General features: G+C 35.5%; 3 protein-coding genes across 4 annotated transcripts in view; all 3 read left to right on the top strand.

The window, feature by feature from the left end:
- LOC111444363 (afadin- and alpha-actinin-binding protein) overlaps positions 1 to 7,708 on the top strand; it is an 8,291-nt gene extending 583 nt beyond the window's left edge. The window contains exons 2-17 of one of the 2 annotated variants that reach the window (XM_023082449.1): positions 104 to 132; positions 305 to 416; positions 530 to 627; positions 1,208 to 1,304; positions 1,383 to 1,472; positions 1,568 to 1,630; positions 1,719 to 1,793; positions 1,872 to 1,937; positions 2,029 to 2,106; positions 3,071 to 3,181; positions 3,256 to 3,333; positions 3,412 to 3,531; positions 4,403 to 4,446; positions 4,521 to 4,578; positions 6,306 to 6,379; positions 7,461 to 7,708. In XM_023082449.1, the coding sequence (XP_022938217.1) occupies positions 104 to 132; positions 305 to 416; positions 530 to 627; positions 1,208 to 1,304; positions 1,383 to 1,472; positions 1,568 to 1,630; positions 1,719 to 1,793; positions 1,872 to 1,937; positions 2,029 to 2,106; positions 3,071 to 3,181; positions 3,256 to 3,333; positions 3,412 to 3,531; positions 4,403 to 4,446; positions 4,521 to 4,578; positions 6,306 to 6,338 (1,152 nt within the window). In that variant the 3' untranslated portion in view covers positions 6,339 to 6,379; positions 7,461 to 7,708. Of the gene's footprint in view, positions 1 to 103; positions 133 to 304; positions 417 to 529; positions 628 to 1,207; positions 1,305 to 1,382; positions 1,473 to 1,567; positions 1,631 to 1,718; positions 1,794 to 1,871; positions 1,938 to 2,028; positions 2,107 to 3,070; positions 3,182 to 3,255; positions 3,334 to 3,411; positions 3,532 to 4,402; positions 4,447 to 4,520; positions 4,579 to 6,305; positions 6,573 to 7,460 lie in introns of those variants that run through there. The other variant, XM_023082448.1, reaches the window with a different exon arrangement.
- Positions 7,709 to 9,283: 1,575 nt separating this feature from the next.
- LOC111444457 (putative protein TPRXL) lies at positions 9,284 to 10,701 on the top strand. The gene is made up of 4 exons (XM_023082553.1): positions 9,284 to 9,872; positions 9,957 to 10,108; positions 10,267 to 10,398; positions 10,465 to 10,701. Exons 1-4 carry the CDS (start codon positions 9,332 to 9,334, stop codon positions 10,699 to 10,701), a joined length of 1,062 nt encoding a protein of 353 aa, XP_022938321.1. The 5' UTR covers positions 9,284 to 9,331.
- Positions 10,702 to 11,824: 1,123 nt separating this feature from the next.
- The window catches only part of LOC111444209 (transcription initiation factor TFIID subunit 4b-like), a 12,282-nt gene continuing 4,568 nt past the window's right edge, over positions 11,825 to 19,538 (top strand). Inside the window, exons 1-9 of the mRNA XM_023082219.1 lie at positions 11,825 to 11,909; positions 13,008 to 13,177; positions 13,277 to 13,385; positions 14,013 to 14,533; positions 14,912 to 15,007; positions 15,135 to 16,004; positions 16,381 to 16,502; positions 16,629 to 16,716; positions 16,800 to 16,932. Coding sequence (XP_022937987.1) covers positions 13,139 to 13,177; positions 13,277 to 13,385; positions 14,013 to 14,533; positions 14,912 to 15,007; positions 15,135 to 16,004; positions 16,381 to 16,502; positions 16,629 to 16,716; positions 16,800 to 16,932 — 1,978 coding nt within the window. The 5' untranslated portion in view covers positions 11,825 to 11,909; positions 13,008 to 13,138. The remainder of the gene's footprint in view (positions 11,910 to 13,007; positions 13,178 to 13,276; positions 13,386 to 14,012; positions 14,534 to 14,911; positions 15,008 to 15,134; positions 16,005 to 16,380; positions 16,503 to 16,628; positions 16,717 to 16,799; positions 16,933 to 19,538) is intronic.

Raw genomic sequence — 19,538 nt, 5'->3', positions numbered from 1 at the left:
TTTTTTTTTTTTTTTTTTTTTTTTTTTTTTTTTTTTTTTTTTTTTTTTTTTTTTTTTGTAATTCTGTTTCTGCTTTTTATGTGTTTTGCTTCTTCTTTTACAGCAATCTCCGCAGTCTATCTACTCGGTCGGGTGAGTTTCCTCTGCATTTTAGGGCTTTTACTTCGTTTTTATTGCGGAACTTGTTTATATGTGCATATTGTTCTCGGTGTTGTTTATTTTTTTTGGTCTAATTCACGATTTTTGCTGATGTGACTAGTGTTTTGGCGAGATTTGTTGATGTTTGGTTTTGTGTGTGCTTTAGTGACCATACGTTTGCGGATGTGACTAACTTGGACCATTGTTCAAAGTATTTGAACCAGACGCTTATCACATTTGGATTTCCGGCTTCACTCGACCTGTTCTCGAATGATCCGGTTTGTTTTGGACCTTTTAGTCAATAAGCTGGTTTCGTTGTTTTTCCAGTTTTTTTTTTTTTGCTTGTTTAGCGCTATTGTTTTGCGGTTAATATGCGTACTGAAATCTGTAGGTGTCGATTGCGAGGACGTGCAATTGTATATATTTCTTGCTTCAGCAGAGGCAGCGTGACATTGAGTTTAGGGAATCTGCTAATGAACAGAGACAAAGGTAATGACATTTTGCAGAATCGGTATAGCGTCTGACATCGCCAAGCGCTTCAATTAATGAATATATTGATATGTCTCTGCGAAATTCATCAAAAGATGCTCTGTTTGGTAGCACTTTTGCTTTAATAGGAAAAATTTTAATTGATAAATGAAGTGGAACTAGCATCAACTTACGAAACCAAAAGAGTTAATAAAAGATTCCTCCAATTGGTACATTTCAGAGATAGCTCACAATTACTGAAAGATTTACATACCAAAACCCTAGAAGAGAAAATAAAAAGACAATAATCTCATACAGTCAACACATTCCTTACTTTATCAAGTCATTTGAAATGGTCTAGAAAGCTTTCTGTTTATGTAGTTATAAATCATTTGAAGTGGTTAGCTCCTTATTATTCAATATTTTCACCCAGAGGATATCCACACCTTTGCATCTAATCTTTATCTTGTCTTCATTCTAAATTTTGACGACTTTTTATGTCCATCATATGAAATGGAATATCTTATTCTAATTCACTTCATGACCTCTTGAAATACTGTTATCAGCTTATCTTTCTATTTGTTTACATCTCTTGTGGCAGACTACTTTCAGACATATCAAGATTGGAGACTAAAGTTGAGAGGCTGGATTCAGTAATACAAGCTAAAGATAGGGAGATTGCCACAATCACGCGAACAGTACAATCTCAGAACTTCTTTGAATTATATAATTTCTCTTTCTTATTCTTATTTTACAAGGAAATTCTTTCTCATTAGGAAGCCAAAGCGAAGGCTGCTTTTAAAGCCCAAATTGAAAAGCTACAGCAGGAAAAGGATGAGTTTCAAAGAATGGTTATTGGCAATCAGGTTAGGGTAGTTGGATACTGTGAGATAGATACTGGTTTTTATATGATAATATAAGTATTGATGAGGAAATATACTTTCTGTTTATATGGCCAAAGCAAGTAAGGACTCAACAAGTACATGAGATGAAGAAGAAAGAAAAAGAGTATATCAAATTGCAGGTGGGATAGTCTCTGTGATGTTTTTCAGTCCTTGATTTTTGTTGGAGAAGATTAATATTTACAAAGAGAAGCTGTTGTATGTCTGCAGGAAAGGCTAAACCAAGTTTTAATGGAGAAAAAGAAAGAATCTAGATCAGGAATGGAGATAATGAATTTGCTACAGGTATATTTTAATTATTTATTAATGATGTAGAGATAATGGATCATTCCAGTCACTCAATGGCTTTTATGATATGAGCAGAAAGAAGGACGACAACGAGGAACTTGGAATGGAAAGAAGACTGATAATGATTTCTATAAAAAGATAGTATGTGAACTTCTTCTTTTAAAAAGATTTGGACAAGAGCTTGATTTGAATTTTAGTGATTTTAATATTCTTACAAATATTTCTCGTTCAGGTGGATGCTTATGAAGTAAAAAATCAAGAACTGATGTCAGAGAATGCTGATTTAAAGGCATTGTTGCGTTCAATGCAGGTTTGCAGCCATTTCATAACTATTTGTACCATTAGTTTACTGAAATTCTTATCCTATAAATTTTGAAATGGTGCGCATGCAATAAGATAAGGGCACAAATTACGTCTACAATTTGTTATGCTGGTTTTTATAATACTGAGGTTGTCAGTCGTTCTTTTGATCTTTTATATAAGTTATGGCTGGTCTAGTACTTTTGAACCTCATTGGTATATATAGGACATCTGACCTTTTTGGATCACTATGATAGAAGTTTGTGTGAGACAAGAGTGGTGGACCTTTTTGGATCTGCAGTGGTGGACCGGGAGTGGTGCTAGGATAGTTTTTTCCAGCTTTTTGATGTTAGCATTGTCAGAAGCAGGGAGTGCAGTTTTATGATGTAGTCCCTCTCTTACATCACCATTTCATGCTATGGGTTGGGTTTGTAGCAGACTGGTTTCTTTGCTACCCTTTGGGGTCTTTGGCTTGGGAGGTGATTTGGTCGCTAGTGAGGCTTAACCCTTCTGTTTGGGTGCAAGTCTCCGAGGATTTTTGTAATTACTTGTTTGGTCTTATTATTTGGGATTGGATTCCTTTTTTGTATGGCTAGTTGCTTGGCTCGTTTGGTGTAGTCTGTATTTTGAATGCTCATGAATCTTTTGTTTTTTGTATTCCTTCATTTATGAGAACTTGGTATCTCTTCAAAATAGAAAGAAGAAAAATGACAAATGATCGCAGTTTGTGTACACTACTTATTTTAATTGATTTCTAGAATACTTCTACTAGTTCGTTTCATTCTCCCTTTTATTAATAATTGCATGTTCCTTATTTCTTGAATTCGTAACATACATCTTTTTAGTTGGTTACACTCATATATTCTGTTTTTTTTTTGGGTATGTTTTTTTGAGTTATGCTTTTGTGTCTTCCATATGTACTTTTGACATATAAGCCAATGGGAGTTCAGTTTATCTTGTGCATTGATTTGCAGGTCGATATGCGGGATTTCCTAAATGCTCCAAATGGACTACCTAAGCAGCCCCTTACAGTTAATGAAAGAGTTGAAAGTGAAGGTGCACAGTCTCCATTTGGTGGGAGGACGGTATGGGCTGAACTATGCTCATGTGGGCACTTGATTGGTGCATTGGTAATAAGACTTTTATTGTTTCATTGCAGGATGTATTTGACCTTCCCTTTCATATGGCAAGAGATAAAATTGAAGAGAACCTTCGAAATAAGATGGCTTCTATAAAGGTGATTTATTTTTCTTTCTACATCACTTTCTTCTAGACAGATGAATGCTTGTTAGTAATAGTATTTTGAAATTTGAAGGAGCGGATGGGTCAGCTGCATGATGCTCAGAAAGAATCTGAAGTTACTTCTGAAGCTACCGAGAGGGAACTTGAGTTAGAAGCACAACTTGTAGAGGCAAGGAGCATAATCCAGGAGCAGGTACTCTATTTTTATTTCTCAGCAAATTAGAATTTGTATGCGCCTAACTCGTATGTTTCTCAAGAGAAAAAAAGAAAAGAAAAGAAAAGATTTTTAGACTTTGTATATCTGTTAATGTTTTTACGACATTATAGAAATATATTCATTCAAAAGGGTCCCTACAAGAAGTTAATCGTATATGAGAAGATTGGTTACGTAGAAAAAGGAAAATGGATTCGTGTTCACATACATAATAATTGCATAGGAACACGACTAATCTTTGATTTCTTTTTGAAAGAAAAAAAGAAATCAATTTTTTTGAAGTACCAAGACTATTCCAATTACAATACTCGTGAAAAAAGAACCGTAATAAATGAAAAGAAGAGGCATCTTTCACCCCGGAGCGAAAGATTTGAACTAAAATTTCCAGATGAAGGGGATAGGGAATTAAGACATCTGACACATAATTTAAATGTGGTAATTTATCCTCTAAAAAAGGAAATATTGAATGACTTAGATCTTAAATGATAAGATTTTGTGATTTGAATATTTTGAGGCCTTGCCTCTTTACTTTTTACTGTTCGTGTAGCGTGAAAAGCATTCACATTATCCAAATCAGTGCAATTTGTGATTGCCCTGCATTTGGTGTGCTTGTAAAGCTGCTGCTCGTCTGGAAATAGAAGAGATTCTTTTACACTAGCATTTAGACTGCAATTTTCTCTGAATATTTAGGCCTTAAAGATAATGTTTGGACTTTCTTTCTTCTGCCTAATTTGTGCTATGCCATATACTTTTCCTTCATCCATCTTATCAAACCAAAATATTCATATCCTTTTTGGAGAAGCTAAAGTTTTTATTACTCACTAGCTGTACAAATTGGCTTTTATTTCAGGCATCAATTATGTCTAAACATCTTGCCAAGTCTGAGAGGCCAAGGTATTCATATATTTCTTCGTACATCTTAATGTAGTTTGGACTTAAATTGATGTACCACCAACACACTTTTGCAGGAGTCTCAATGGCCCTTTTGATTCTGGCAGAGAATCCCTCATTTCATCCCCCACTGAGGTATCATTCAGATTCTTGTCAACCAAACAAAATTTTCGTGGTTCTTTCTTCAAATTTAAATCGCAACTAGTATTTGATTTTATTGTGTGCATATATATTTTTTAAGAAAACGGGGTACCATTTCATTTATCAAATGAGCTGTTCATGCAAAAGATCAAAAGAGTTTCAATAGATGCCTTCATTTGGTACTAATAGATAAGAGATTATAGTTATAAAAAAACACTTGTATAGGGTTCCAAGAAGTATAGAAAACTGATCTCCCACAAAATCTTAAATCATATATCATCCCATTTGATAATTCTATTAGTTCTCTCTTAACATATATTTTATGGTAATACTTTACCATTGCCTTGTTTCTAAAAGTATGTTTGTTAGTTACAAACATTAACAAATCTACCATTCGCCCTTGCCATTTCCCATACAAAAATGGAAAACAAGTTTTGGGAAGTCTTGTGGCAAAGCTGCACGATAGAAAAAGGTGTAAAATGAACCCTACCTTGGGGCTTTTATTGTGAGTGCGTATAAATATTTTTGTTGGACCTTGACTTTTTATTTTTCCACTTCTACCGTTCTACAACCTAGAACCTTCTTCCCAATCCTAAGTCACGGCTTTCACAAAGTGAGAGCATTTATCCACATAATCTTCGAACCCATACATATCATTGATAGCCTCAGCAGCCAGTCTTAAAGGGAATGTGTTACCCTGGACTGAAAGCCTCAGCAGCCAGTCTTAAAGGGAATGTGTTACCCTGGACTGAAAGCCTCTTGACCCCTCATCTTCCATATTTGCATTAAATTCTATGACTATACATCGTGCATTGGCGCCATCTTCAGTTTTTAGTGATATTTGAGATATAGGGCCTGTTTGGAAGGACTTTTTAAGTGCTTAAAAAAGTGTTTTAAGTGGAGAGAAAAAGATTAGTGCAGTTAGAAAGTCATTCTAAACAAGCACGTAGTTTGGTAAGCCGAAGTTCGGTTCATGTGTCAGCACTAATCCTCTCTCCAAGCTGCATGATTCATTTTCAATGGATTTATTCATTCCGTTTCTTGACTTAATCGGTGATAGAAGTGTGGGATAGAGGTGGCAACTTAGCCTACTTCATTTCTAAGAGAGAATGTTTAAAGATTTATTGCAAGAAATTATGTTTGGTGTATGATGGTTGAAGAAGAATGTGAGAGATCCTTTTGATTTGCCTCAAAGAGGGGAAAAAAAAAAAAAGTTGTGGCCTTGATTTCTGTGGGTAGGAGGAATCAAGTGGACGAGAGTTGATTTTGGGGCTCAAGATGGAGTAGAGAGAACGAGTTCAATATCTACCTAAATTTTAATATCTTGTCAGTTTTTTTTGGCAACCAATTGTGGTAAACATCATACCGTTCCCATGAGATTAATTGAGATGATAGATGATTTAGCTACAGCGACAAGTTACGTGTCTATGCATAGTCAGCAAATGTGCTTTGTGAATGAACTGAAATTATTTCGATATCAATAGCGTCGTATAGTTATCACAAGATGTGGGAATGCCTGTTACCTGATGAGATTCAAATTCCCCGAACATAGTTGATGCCATAGTTCTCATTGTTTCAACCGTTTACTAGTACGTACATCTTATAGTCGATGTCTTCTCCGCACTCGTCTGTATTTCTATTGGCCCTTTAAACCTCTCACATTTTTTAACCTTCGCTTTTGCTTCCATAACTGGTCTCTTTCTTTCTGGTCACACATGCAGGGAGTAGGAAACAAACAAGCTCAGCGGCTATAGAGTATTTGTAGAGTTGAGTGGCCGCAGGGACAAGCAAACGAGTAAGAGCTGTCTTACTGAATAACAATTCTTAACCTCTTCTACTTGTTTCATTGATACACTCAGTAAAGTCATATATAGCTCTAACCTTAATTACTAGTGTAATTAGTATGTAGCTTCCCCCTTTTAAATTATTAATGCTCCCGACTTCCTCACGATTTTCATCTAAATTATTTTTTGTTTTTGCTTCATCCATTTCCTAAATTTTATAGGACAAACCATAGAAGTGAGCCTTTTAGAACAGCCTTGTTACTTGTATAGGATGCTTAGAAATGGGGATGAACAACTAACATAACCATGGGTGCTTAGAGCATTAGATTAGCTGCCAATAATACTTGGCATTTGAGCCCCAATCGAGGGCTCGGTTTCTCGGTTTCTCGGTTTATTGTCCCGTTCTCTGATTTGAGTTTATTTTGTTCCATTGTTTAAGTTTGGTTTGATGATCATTTGATTTTTTATTTTTAAAATTTGTGTTTTTTTTTTTCACCTATCTCTTTACATTGGTTTTCATCTTTATGAAAAAAAAATATTTGAATTTCAAATTCTAAACTATTTTTTAAAATTTCAGAACTTTGTTTGAATTTTAAAACACTTGAAAATAAATAATAAAACAAAGAAATTCGCTTATAAGCTTAATTTTTAAAAATGGGTTTGTTTTTTGTTTTTTGTTTTATGTTTTTTATTTTTTATTTTTTATTTATTATTATTATTATTATTATTTTTCTGTCTGTATGTTACCCATTTTCCATAGATTATTTAGCAATAATTGGATGATGGTGTCTTTTTTTTTTCATTTACCTTATAGGTAGATGCCAGCCTATCCTTATTAAATGGATCAAATTTTGGGTTTTGAATATGAACTCAGATTTTCATTATAATAGAAATAGAATATTTAAGGTACAGAAATTTAGAGTTTGATAAAGTTCCTAAAACCCAAGTAATTAATATACTTTTATTTCCTTTTCTAAATATAAATATTAAAAAACATCACGATTTTTTTTTTTTTTTAAAAAAAAACATAAGTATTGATTTAGAATGTATTATTTTTATATTTGATTTTAATGCATATTGATTTTGTTCAAGGCCTCGGGAAGGAAATGGAAAACGGATGCATTTAGACAGACATTTGAAGCTTTATGGTTTAACTAGGAGAAGAAGGGTCCCCAATATAATATGAAAAAGTATGGATTGCTTTGGTTTTAGGTCATTTCTTCTCCACTCTCCTTTTGGCTTTTTTAAATTCTTGATTCTTACATCTCTTAGTTAACCTAATCAAGTTTCAAACATTTGAAAGTCAACCCATGAAGGTCAACCATTAAAAATTTCCTCTTTGGTGACCGACTCGACCTTATTTTGAGCCTTTGCGTAAGGAAAAACGTTAATATATAAATAGTATTTGGTTTATAAGTTTAGTTTATGCTTATGAAATCTAGATTTTTATATTACAAATTAAGGTTATTTTGTTTTTATTAAGATACTTACCATGCAAATATAGATTGAAAATGCTAACACTATCAAAGTTAATTAATATCCAATTTTAGGTGGGAAGTATTTGAGTCATTGCAAGCTAATATTATTCAGGAATTTAATATAAGACAAGGTTAAATTAATAAAAATATCCTTAAACTTTCCAAGGTTTCAATAATATTCTTAAACTTAATAAAAGTTCAAAAAATATTATTACCGTTGCATGGAACAGTTAACTTTTTTGGAGCGTTTCAATAATATATTTTTGAGTTTTTAAAAGTTTGATTAATATCCTTAAATATATTTTTTGAAATCTTCTAAAACACCCCTAATTTTTTTTTTTTAATTCATATCTATTTTTCCTATTAATTCTATCTTTAAAAAATACTTATTAATTTTCAAAAGTAACATTAAAAAGTTTGGATATAATATGAGGTGTCAATAAACGGTTTTTGTCCATATGTTGATGATGAAATTTGTTTTTATAAAGGTAAAAAATGTTAATAGTACTTTTAAAATTTTATATCTATTTTATAAATATAGTACAACGGTAAGGATATTTTTGAAACTATGGGTATTTTTTTTTTTTAAACATCTGAAAGTTTAAAGATATTTTAAGTTTACAAATTTAGGTTCTAGATTTTTTAATAATAATATTTTTTATTTTTTATTTTAATTTTTTTTAAGTTCAAGGTATTTGAGATGATTTTCAAATTTAGGTTCTAGTATCTATTGTTTATAGCTAGGACTACTGGGGTATCTAATTTCATTCACTTCCTTAGCTTTCGTCTCTCAGTGTCGACTCAGCAGAGTGCTTTCGCTGTTGGTGTTCTTTTCGATCTCTATATTTCACCGCTCCACCAAAAATTTCCTATGCCCCTATCGTACTTCACCTTGGTAGTTTCCACCGCCCATTCAGGGTTGAGCATGATAATTAATGCATGAACGATTCTCAAACTGAGAGCCTAAATTTATTGACTCATGACAGTTTATGGGTTTCGTTGATAATGTTATAAATTTTCACGTGTGAACTAACGTTTGTCCGACGAAATTCAATGTAGGGTATAAATTGATACAACTTCTGAACTATAAATTGATTACCGTATTTTTTCTAAATGATATAAAATTATAGCCTTAGATGATTGATTTCTCGAGAAACGTGATCACAAAAGTCAAACGTCAAATTTTATTTTTAGGGTCGAAATTAAAATTCGAAAAGAGAAAATTCAGAAGAAACTAAACTTTACACATGTTAATAACTTACAAATTAATCATCATAAGAACATGATCATGTGCCTCGAAACTTCACCAAAATCCTTAAAATTAGCCTCTTCCAATTGAATTCACATTTCTCTATATAAATAACACCAAGAACAATCCGATCTCACAAAAAAAATTAAAAAACAACTCAAATTCCCATAAAACAAACCAAATCCCCACACAAATTCAATCAAATTCTGTTCATTTTCTTGGGAAAAGAAGAGAAAATGGATACAACTTTTCATTGGGATGTGAAGAACAAAGTGATATCAAGAACATCTTCAATTGGTTGCTCTTCTCGCAGCATTTACTATTGTGGAACACCTGAAGGTGTCCCTTTCAAATGGGAAACACAGCCAGGAACTCCCAAAGATCCACCCCCTCAAGACATGCTTCCGCCCCTCACCCCTCCCCCGGCGGTTCTCAGTCTCGGGTTACCGAAACCGTGCATCGAACAACCGAAAACCCGACCTCGACCCCTGATAAGGCTTCGGTTTTGGAGGAGAAGCAAGAAGAATGGTAAGAGAGATGCCCGAGCTAGAACTATTGACTATAGTAATGAAGATCGTTTTGGTAACCCTGATAAGTTGGAGACGTTTTCGTTTCTTAGCTCTGATTGTGAGTTCATGACATCGTCTCGGAATTCTATGTTGTCGTCGCCGTCGTTGTCTTTGTCTTCTTCTTCATCACCATCGTCATTCTTCGAGTCGTTAACTGTACGTCGACGTCTGAGTTGTAATGCTTGGCAAATTAACCGGATTCTAGCTTGTTACCATTGCTAGAAAACATTTAGAATATCAATCAATAAAGGAGAGGTGCCCGAGCAAGAACTATTGACTACTAGTAATGAAGATCGTTTTGGTCACCTTGATAAGTTGGAGACGTTTTCATTTCTTAGCTCTGATTGTGAGTTCATGACATCGTCTCGGAATTCTATGTCGTCATCGCCGTCGTTGTCTTTGTCTTCTTCTTCATCATCATCGTCGTTCTTCGAGTCGTTAACTGTACGTCGACGTCTGAGTTGTAATGCTTGGCAAATTAATCGAATTCTGGCGTGTTACCATTGCTAGGAAACATTTAGAATATCAATCAATAAACGAGAGGTGCCCGAACAAGAACTATTGACTATAGTAATGAAGATCGTTTTGGTCACCATGATAAGTTGGAAACGTTTTCGTTTCTTAGCTCTGATTGTGAGTTCATGGCGTCGTCTCGGGATTCTATGTCGTCGTCGTCGTCGTCGTTGTCTTTGTCTTCTTCTTCATCACCATCTTCGTTCCTTGAGTCGTTAACTGTACGACGAGGTCTGAGTTGTAATGCTTGGTAAATTAATCGGATTCTCGCGTGTTACCATTGCTAGGAAACATTTAGAATATCAATCAATAAACGAGAGGTGCCCGAACAAGAACTATTGACTATAGTAATGAAGATCGTTTTGGTCACCATGATAAGTTGCTCTGATTGTGAGTTCATGGCGTCGTCTCGGGATTCTATGTCGTCGTCGTCGTCGTCGTTGTCTTTGTCTTCTTCTTCATCACCATCTTCATTCCTTGAGTCGTTAACTGTACGACGACGTCTGAGTTGTAATGCTTGGTAAATTAATCGGATTCTCGCGTGTTATCATTGCTAGGAAACATTTAGAATATCAATCAATAAAGTTCTTACTTGTTGGCTTGATGTTGCCATAAAAATCTATACTTTTGTTGGACATTTTGGTCGAAGATATATATCTTAGCTAGTTGAGTTATACTCATGTTTCACTTACATATATAGTAAGAAAAATATCTTGAACTTGTCGACGTTGGTATGAATATTGAGAAAACTGAATATGTTAATGAAAATAATAGTAATAATTTATTTTTTTTTTGAAGTTAATATCAATTCTATCCATAATTGTAACAGCCCAGATCCACCGCCAGCATATATTGTCCTCTTTGGACTTTCCCTTTCGGGCTTCCACTCAAGGCTTGCTTTAAAACGCGTCTGATAGGGGAATGTTTCCACGCACTTATAAATGGTGTTTTGTTATTATCTCCGACCAATGTGAGATATCACAATGCCCAACCAATGTTGGATATCACAATCCACCACATTTAATGTGGGACCGCTACCAAATTCACCCTCTTCGAGGCCCAGCGTCCTTACTGGCACACTGCCTCGTGTCTATCCTATTTCGGGGAACAGCGAAAAGGCTGGCACATCGTCCGGTGTCTGGCTCTAATACCATTTATAACAGCCTAGATCCACCGCTAGCGGATATTGTCATCTTTGGGCTTTCCCTTTCGAGCTTCTTCTCAAGGTTTTAAAATGCATCGGAAGGTTTCACACTCTTATAAATGATGTTTTGTTCTCCTCAACATGAACGATAATAATTTTTTTTTGAACTTTTAAATTTTCACGAGTATTTTTTTAACAGAGGATTAACCATAAAAGTATTTTTTTAAATTTTTTAATAAAATTAAAGCTCTTTGACTAAAGAGTATTTTGAAACAAATTTAGTAGTTTTCTAAAATTAAATGTAGAGATATTATTATTATTATTTTTTTTTTTTTTTGAAAATTTAAAGGTTTTATAAAATACAAATTTTTTTTTATTGATTAATCTTTAAATATTTAGAAATTAAGTTAAATATTATATTATATATATTTTTTCCTAAAATAATATTATTAAATTTATTAAGATATCATTTTTTAAGAGTGGAGAAATTTGGCGCGAGAAGCTCTTCTTCTTCTGCAAACTGCAATGGTGGTTCCATTTCTGCAAACACGGGGAATCGTCTCGGATCTTTCTCTCCCTGCGCCGCTGGTATCTCCATTTCTTCTGAAGATTCAACTCTTTTTCTTCCAGGCCGTTCGATTTTGATTCGTAATATTCATGTCAGCCATGTATTCCTATTGCTTGTTTTCTCTGGACTCGCTCTAGATTATGGCAGGTTTTGAATTTTGCTATGCGGAATTCTGGTTCTTTTTCTTCTTCTTTGCGTTTAGTTGTTTGATCATCGATTGATTATTTCTCCTTTTCTCTTGTTTCCCTTCAAATCTTGCTGTTGTTCTTCAGCGTGTTTCTTCTTTTTACCATTGTGAATCACTTTATTTTCTTTCACTTTCGTCCTTCTATCTCATCTGTGTTTCACTTAGCTGATTTGGTTGTCTTCTTGAAGAGCAGTGATTACACTTCACTTCTCCAATTGGAGTTTCTTTTCTTGAAGAATACAGGTTTCTTCTAGCTGCTTTCAATCTTTTGTGAAGCTGTCATTGCTTCTGTTTTATTCAACTTGATTGATGTTAAATATCTGAAGAATTCCTTCGCATATTGCACTATTCCAGCGATGTGTTTCTAGATTCTGAATCCATTCTCAAGGACTGGCACGCTTTATTACCAATTTGATAGTAATAACCTGAATTGGAAATGGTAACTCAGAAAAAAGTTGGAGAGGAATTGGAAATATATTACTGCTTCATGGAAGAAATAGCATACCAAGAATCCGAAGAATAATATAAGGGCTAAGCATTCAAGTGGTTGAATTCTCTCCGTTCAAATTCGCTTGCCGAAAGCCTCCAACATACTCTATTTATCATTCTATTGACGAACTCCTTAACTAATGACTTGGCTTTTTGATGTTCCTAATATTACTCTACTAAGATTCCTAGCAATTTTCTTCTTTAGGCATCACGGGATTAAATTGAGCACTCTTCTTGTGATGGTATAAACTCAGGGTATCTAAACTTGTATTATGTTAAACTGCAAATGTTGCTAATCAACTGGAAATTCAATTGTAATTATATAAACCAGATCAAGCTAGCTAACTTGGTTTTCTATCTAATGGCAATGGGATGAATAGAAATAACTAGGTTTCGTTTTTAGTATCATCCTAATTTGTTTAATCTTGTCTTTCTTCCTCAGAGAAAGTAGATTTGTTGTTGTGTAAGGCTCTTTTCAAAGCAGTATCTTCTAAGCAATTTTTAGAAGTTATATTGTTGGATTTCCTGCTAGCAAGATGAAGTGACCCCGGTTGATTGCACATATAGCTTGTTATGGACCCCTATATTATGAAGCTTCTGGAAGATGACGAGGTTTTGTATCTTTTATTGCTTGTGTGTAAACGTTTATCCTAGGATTGAGGGGATAACATTTGTAAATCTTTATCATATTGGACATTTGGCTATGAACAGGATGAAACAATGCATTCAGGTGCAGCTGTGGCGGCTTTTCAGGCTGCCTCGAATAGAGAGATAGAAGGTGATGTTCCGACCGTTTCCCAGACTAATGCATCAGATACAGGTATACTTCAGCCTAAACTTAGAAGTTGAACTTTTGTACGTAGATCTTGGTCAGAATAAATAACAAGAGAGGCTAAGACTCGTAGAGACCATATCAAAATGTGCATTTGCGGAAATGTGCTGTCCATGAAAGAAATTTTCTATGATTTTAATTATTTGGAGGTTCAAATTTTGTTTTACCTGGATATCCAATTGTTTCTTGTTAAATACACGTATAATGCCTTTCCTGTGGTATATAAATTTAAGTGAATAAATTGCTATTTCTCAAGTTAAAATGATTCATGTCTTGGTTCTAATGAGTTGGATATCAAATCAGCGAGAAAATGGCCGCTTTAGTATTGTTTTGGTGGAAACTTTTGGGAAGATTTCACAGTTTACCATTGATTTTGAAATGTTGCAATTTTAGGTTCCCGCTTTTTTTCACGCATTTTCTTATAATGAGCTTTCTTCTGGCTTTTCAATTCCTCCAATCTTATACTGGCTGTCATATATTTGCTCAAACTGCACTTTTTTTCCCAGTAAATGATGTAATAAAAAAATGTGTTTGAACCCAAGCATAAAACTTTCCATTGAGTGGCTTTGGGTGTTCATATTGAAATTGATCTGATATCTGTGACTAAATATGTAGCCTTCTCTGGAGGGAACAATGGTTCTTCTGGCCTCTTGCTACAAGCTTCTAGTCAAAATAAAAATACCGAATCTCATGTCCAACTAGATAAAAATTTTCGTTTGAAGCAAGAACAACGTTCATCTCTGATGGAACCAGAGCGATGTACATCAGTACCTGAAAATCAGCAGCAACACAATGCTGCCCCCCTCCGAGCTTCAAAGAACCAACCCCATGCAGATCGTGAACAAGTGGAGGCAGAACAAGTTTCTGCTCACTTTTCTCAAACAGAAGAACTGCAAGTTGCTGAACAAGTTCCAATCCTCATGAATTACTCAAACAGAATGCAGTACCCGGACAATGAATCTCAATACTTGAAGTTACAAAAGATGAGTAATCAGGAGGCAATGGTCTCGGAACAGGCAAATAACTCATTAAATCGTAGCAAACAGGTACCTTTTGCCTCGTTGATGCCTGTATTGATGCCTCAGCTTGATAAAGACAGAGGCATGCAACTTCAGAGTTTATTCAACAAATTGAAAGTAAGTACACGAGTAGAGGACATTCTGTTATTGCTTATAATTGTCACATCACATGTAAAATTTAAGTTAGATGTTAAGAATCCGCCCTAAGCGAAGGACTAACTGGAGAAGTAGTAGGGTTCTTATTTACCACATTGATCTGTGTCATTTCATATTCCTTCGTAGTATGCAGGTTTTAAGTCAACTCTTTATAAATGCATCGTTCAATATGTGAATCTATTGGTACGTACCCTCAGAATATACTCTATACATGGGGTCTTGTTCGTGTGATGGTGCCTTTCTCTTTTCTATCTTTTTAAATTCTGACATATCTTAAAAAATGGTTGGATAATTCTTTGTTGTATTGGCTGTCTCATATAATTGTAACTTGTATTTTAGAGGAATGAAATGAACAAAGATGATTTTGTCCGGTGCATCAGGAGTGTTGTGGGCAATCAGATGCTTAGATTAGCAGTTAGTCAAGTACAATCTCAGGTCAGCACTAACTTGATTTATTGTCATGAGGGCTTTATTATGTATATATTGATTACTTTAAATCAGAGTCTGTCCGTGAGTTTTGTTACCTTCCTCAGGTTCCTGTCTTAAACCTTTTCATTTACAGCCTCCACCTTCAGTAAGGCAACCTTCTCCTAGAATGCCATCTATGGGTCCCGGTGCACCAAATTTCTCTGATTCACGACCATTTGCACAACTTCATCAGAAAGGCATGAATTCTCCTGCAGTTCAATCGTACATACCTTCTTCAGCATCCCAAGGGCAGAGTAGTTCATGGTACCCTGCCAAAGACAAGAACACAAAATCTTTACGAGAAGTCGAACAGCGATCTGATGGTGTAAATCAATGGACTTCATCTAGTTCAGGCACCATTCAGGAAAGGAAACGCTCCTCAGTTCCTGTTTCAGGACTCGAGAAGCAGAAGCTACACTTACAACAGAAATCGTTTTCCATGTATGGAAACAGTGGTAATTACCACCCGTATACTGGGTCTAGCATAAATGCCTCTTCATTGTCTTCTAAACCCCAAACTCATGAGGGTCACGTGAAGCAAATTCCCCAGCAGGCTCCTAGTCTTGGCAGGCAAGTTACCATAAATGATTTCAAGCGAGTGCAGGGTGGAAATGTTCCACACTTGCACAACAACTTAACTGCACAGCAAGTTTCTTGGAAATCCTCAATAAGTAAAGAGCAGAATACAGGCCCTTTGTCATCGATGAGTTACATTAAACAACAGTCTTCTGGTCAGGTTTCTGAGCAGAACAAACCCCAACTTTCAAATTTGCAGGGATTGTCTTCTGTTTCTAGCATGCAGGTTGAACACGTTAAAACAACCCCTGGAATTGGGAAGGACGCTCTTGCAAAACAAACTTCTAAAATGGGTTTTCCTATAAACAATGTTATGCCTCCAACATCTTCCAACGCGGCAAATTTCATTTCTTCTGATGCCAGTTCTCTACATGACTCTAATGCTGTGGTATGCATTGCTAGATTGTACGTTGGTCCTACATTTAGTTATTGTAAAAGTCAAAATTGCATGCTTATGTTCGACTGTATATTTCTTATGTCAGGCAGTAATCTTATCCCTTTTTGAATCTCTGTCCTAATATTTCATTTTCCATGTTATAACTTTCTTTATACCTGGTTCATCCATTTCCTAGCATAATCTTCTCTGTTGCAATAAATTATTTAAGTTAATATATGTATTAAATGGTTGAATATGTACCTGCTCTGCTTTGTCTTTATATATCTTCGTGAAGAATGTACATCGCTCAATCTTATGCTCCTGGCTTGCTCTTCTGATATATCAGCTGTTTGCAGACTAATTAAATCTTTTTTATTTTATTTTGCAGTTATGCTCTCAGGTGCCTTCTGCAGCTACTCCTGGAATGCAAAACAGGGCACCTCAAATAAAAGTAGTCGTTGGCCAGAAGAAGCCCCTTGAAACACTTGGCTCTTCACCACCCCTACCAAGGTGAATCTACTTTTTCTCGTCTTAAATCCAGGAAGTGAAAATTGTTTTGGAATATTTAAAAATAAATGGGTCATTATTCACAATTAACATCGATCTTTTCAAATACAATTGACGTGTACCCAACAGTAAGAAGCAAAAACTATCTGGGGCATTTTCGGATCAAAGCATCGAACAACTTAACGATGTCACTGTAGTCAGTGGAGTTAATATTGAGGTACAATCTCATATTTCATGAATGGTTAGTTGCAGTTGGTACTAAAAAACATGAATCCTTAAAAAATGTCTGGTTTTGACCAGGAAGAAGAAGAACAACTATTTTCTAGTGCAAAGGAAAATAGTCGAGCTTTTGAAGCATCACGAAAGGTTGTACAAGAAGAAGAGAGACTACTATTTCAGAAAGGCCAATTGCAGAAAAAGCTGGTGGAAATCAGTGAGTGTCCAATTCTTTAATTAATATTCAGTGTGTTGTTCTGTTCACCTCACCACCTCACTATTCGATCTTCACAACCACCCATCTTAACATACGATTTATTACCTCTTTCTTTCCCAATCCACAAGTTGTGACATCATCACCATTAAAAACTCAAAAACATTCCTAGTCCGAGGAACAAAATTTTCCACCCTTGGCCTCACCTAGACTCCAACGAGGAGTACGCCTCTAGTCCTCTTCCCCATTCCACTCCCCTCAATCTCATATTGCGGGATTATCCAATCATTCTCTCCCACCGCCAGAGATTATCCTCTTAAATACAGAGCTTGACACTGTTCTTCTAGAAAAATAGAGCGAAACAGAGGCATAAGAAGTCTTCTGATCTCAGTGAAACTCACAACAATAGCAACCATCTAAATTCTGGCACCATGCCTAAAAGAACACGGCATGAACTTAATGGCCATTCCAACAAAGAAAAGGCCCACTACAGTCAAGAAACAGAGCCAAATTGACTATAGAGATTGTGGGCCTCCTCTCGAGCGTCAATTATGATAAATCCAACATGACTCAATCGAGTGACCCGGACTATTTTTTTCATTATCATCTCTTGAAATGTTAAAGGCTTGGGAGACTGGCAGGAGAGTCCTCATCAAGACCCTCCTCCTCAAATTCAACCCTACAATGATCATTCTTCAAGAAACAAAATTGAATTTTGTCAACCGTTGGATTGTTAAATTCCTTTGGTGTGCTAGACATATAGGTAGGACATCTTTGGATACTTCCAAACATCAAGGGGGTCTTAATGATGTGGAATAATCCAACTTTGATCATCTCCAAAGTCGCCAAATGTCTGTACACTCTAACCACACATGTTTCATTGGCTGACGGTTACAGTTATGGATCAGGGGCCATAGGATCTATGATCCCTGCAGATACCAAGAAGCACCTGTCTTTTGGTAGGAATTGTAGGACCTTTCTTGCTTTTGCCCAAAAGTTGAACGTTGGCCAGTGACTTCAATACCTGTCGATGGGCACATGAAGAATTTAGTGGAAGAGTTATAAGGGGATTGAGACTTTTCAATTATTTCATAAGAGAAGCTGATCTCATATATCTTCCACTTAGTATGGTCTTTATTCTTGGTTGGATAACAGATCCCCGTCCACCCTGGCATTCATTGACAAGTTTTTGGTTAGGTCTCCTAGGAAAGTTTAGTAATGTAAGAGTCCAATGACTTAACAGACCGACATTAGATCATTTTTCCATTGTGCTTTCTATGGGTTGATTCAAATGAGGCCCTTCGCCCTTCCATTTTGATATGTGGTTAGAGCAGACTGATTTTGTGCCCATGGTTGAATACCGGTGGAAGAACCCGCCCCTTCGTGGGTGTATGAGCACGAATTCTTTAACAAACTCGAAGGGCTCAAAGAATTCATCGAGAAATGAACAATAAGGTCTTCATTGTATTTCTAGAAAAAGAAACCAGATCCTTACAAAAGCTCTTCTTGACCAAATGGAGGAAACCGACCCTATTACACTAGCTCAATACACACACAAGAAGCTCATGAAAGTCGAACTCATACCATTGGCAGAAAAGGAAGAACAATCTTGCAGACAAAAATGTAAACAAAGATGGCTTGGGGAGGGTGATATAAACTACGGATTTTTCCATCACTTCATGGCAGCAAACAAACAAGGGAGGTTTTGGTCTATGTTCGATGAAGGAGAAAAATAGAGGCCTCCTCACCAAATGGATATGGATGTATTTCCATGAAGGCACCACCTTGTGGAGGAATCTTATAACAACGGAATATTCTCCTACTTCGTGTACAAATTGATTCCCTTCCTTCGGCAAAGGAACAATGGAAGTTTATAAAAAAAGCACCAAAAATTCATCACCAACTGATTTGCCATAGGGTGGATGATGAAGGAAATACATATTTTTGGACTAACCCTTAAATCGACAACACCACGCTGTCATTGCAGTATCCTCTTTTGTACAGATTCTCACTTGCAAGGCGGTTACAATTAAAGAACTATGGAAAGGTGACAACAAATTTTGAGACCTACAACTTGGTAGGATTCTAAAAGATAACGAAGCATTAGAGTGAGTTGAAATAAGCCTTGACCTTGCCCCAATAGTGCTATCCCAAGAGGTAGACTCATCGAAATGACTTCTTAGTGCTGACGGACTCTTGATGATGGATATGGGGGAAAAGTCAAATTTCATAAACCCCACACTAGCAAGACAATATTGAAATGAAATCAACCAAAAAAAGATGAAGTTTTCCCAACGGAAAATTGTACACAAAGCCATTAGGCATAAATGAAAACCTACAAAAAAAGAAAAAAAGAATCTCTTATGACTCTATTTCCCAATCGGTACCCTTTATGCAAGCGAGACATTTATCTGTTTATGCAATGTATATGCTTATAGCTTTTGGATAAAAATTCTCAACACTTGTAGATGATACCTTGCTTTTTCTAGGGAGGTGAAAGATTTACTCAACATGGTCCTAACGCACAATCCTTTTTAAGAATGCAAAAACTCAGCATTATGGTTTTTTTTTTTTTTTTTTTTTTTTTTTTTTTTTTTTTTTTTTTTTTT

Source organism: Cucurbita moschata, unplaced genomic scaffold (assembly GCF_002738365.1).
Source record: "Cucurbita moschata cultivar Rifu unplaced genomic scaffold, Cmos_1.0 Cmo_Scf00006, whole genome shotgun sequence".
NCBI classification, from domain to species: domain Eukaryota; kingdom Viridiplantae; phylum Streptophyta; class Magnoliopsida; order Cucurbitales; family Cucurbitaceae; genus Cucurbita; species Cucurbita moschata.
The sequence above is the reverse complement of the archived record's forward strand: the minus strand, read 5'-3'. Positions and strand labels throughout refer to the sequence as shown.

Bases quoted from the DNA above. Each gene is read 5' to 3' on its own strand.
- LOC111444457 (XM_023082553.1), top strand. From the start codon at position 9,332: ATGGATACAACTTTTCATTGGGATGTGAAGAACAAAGTGATATCAAGA. The intron at 9,873-9,956 runs GTTACCATTGCT...CTAGTAATGAAG, and splicing joins AATTAACCGGATTCTAGCTT to ATCGTTTTGGTCACCTTGAT. The intron at 10,109-10,266 runs GTACGTCGACGT...CACCATGATAAG, and splicing joins CGTTCTTCGAGTCGTTAACT to TTGGAAACGTTTTCGTTTCT.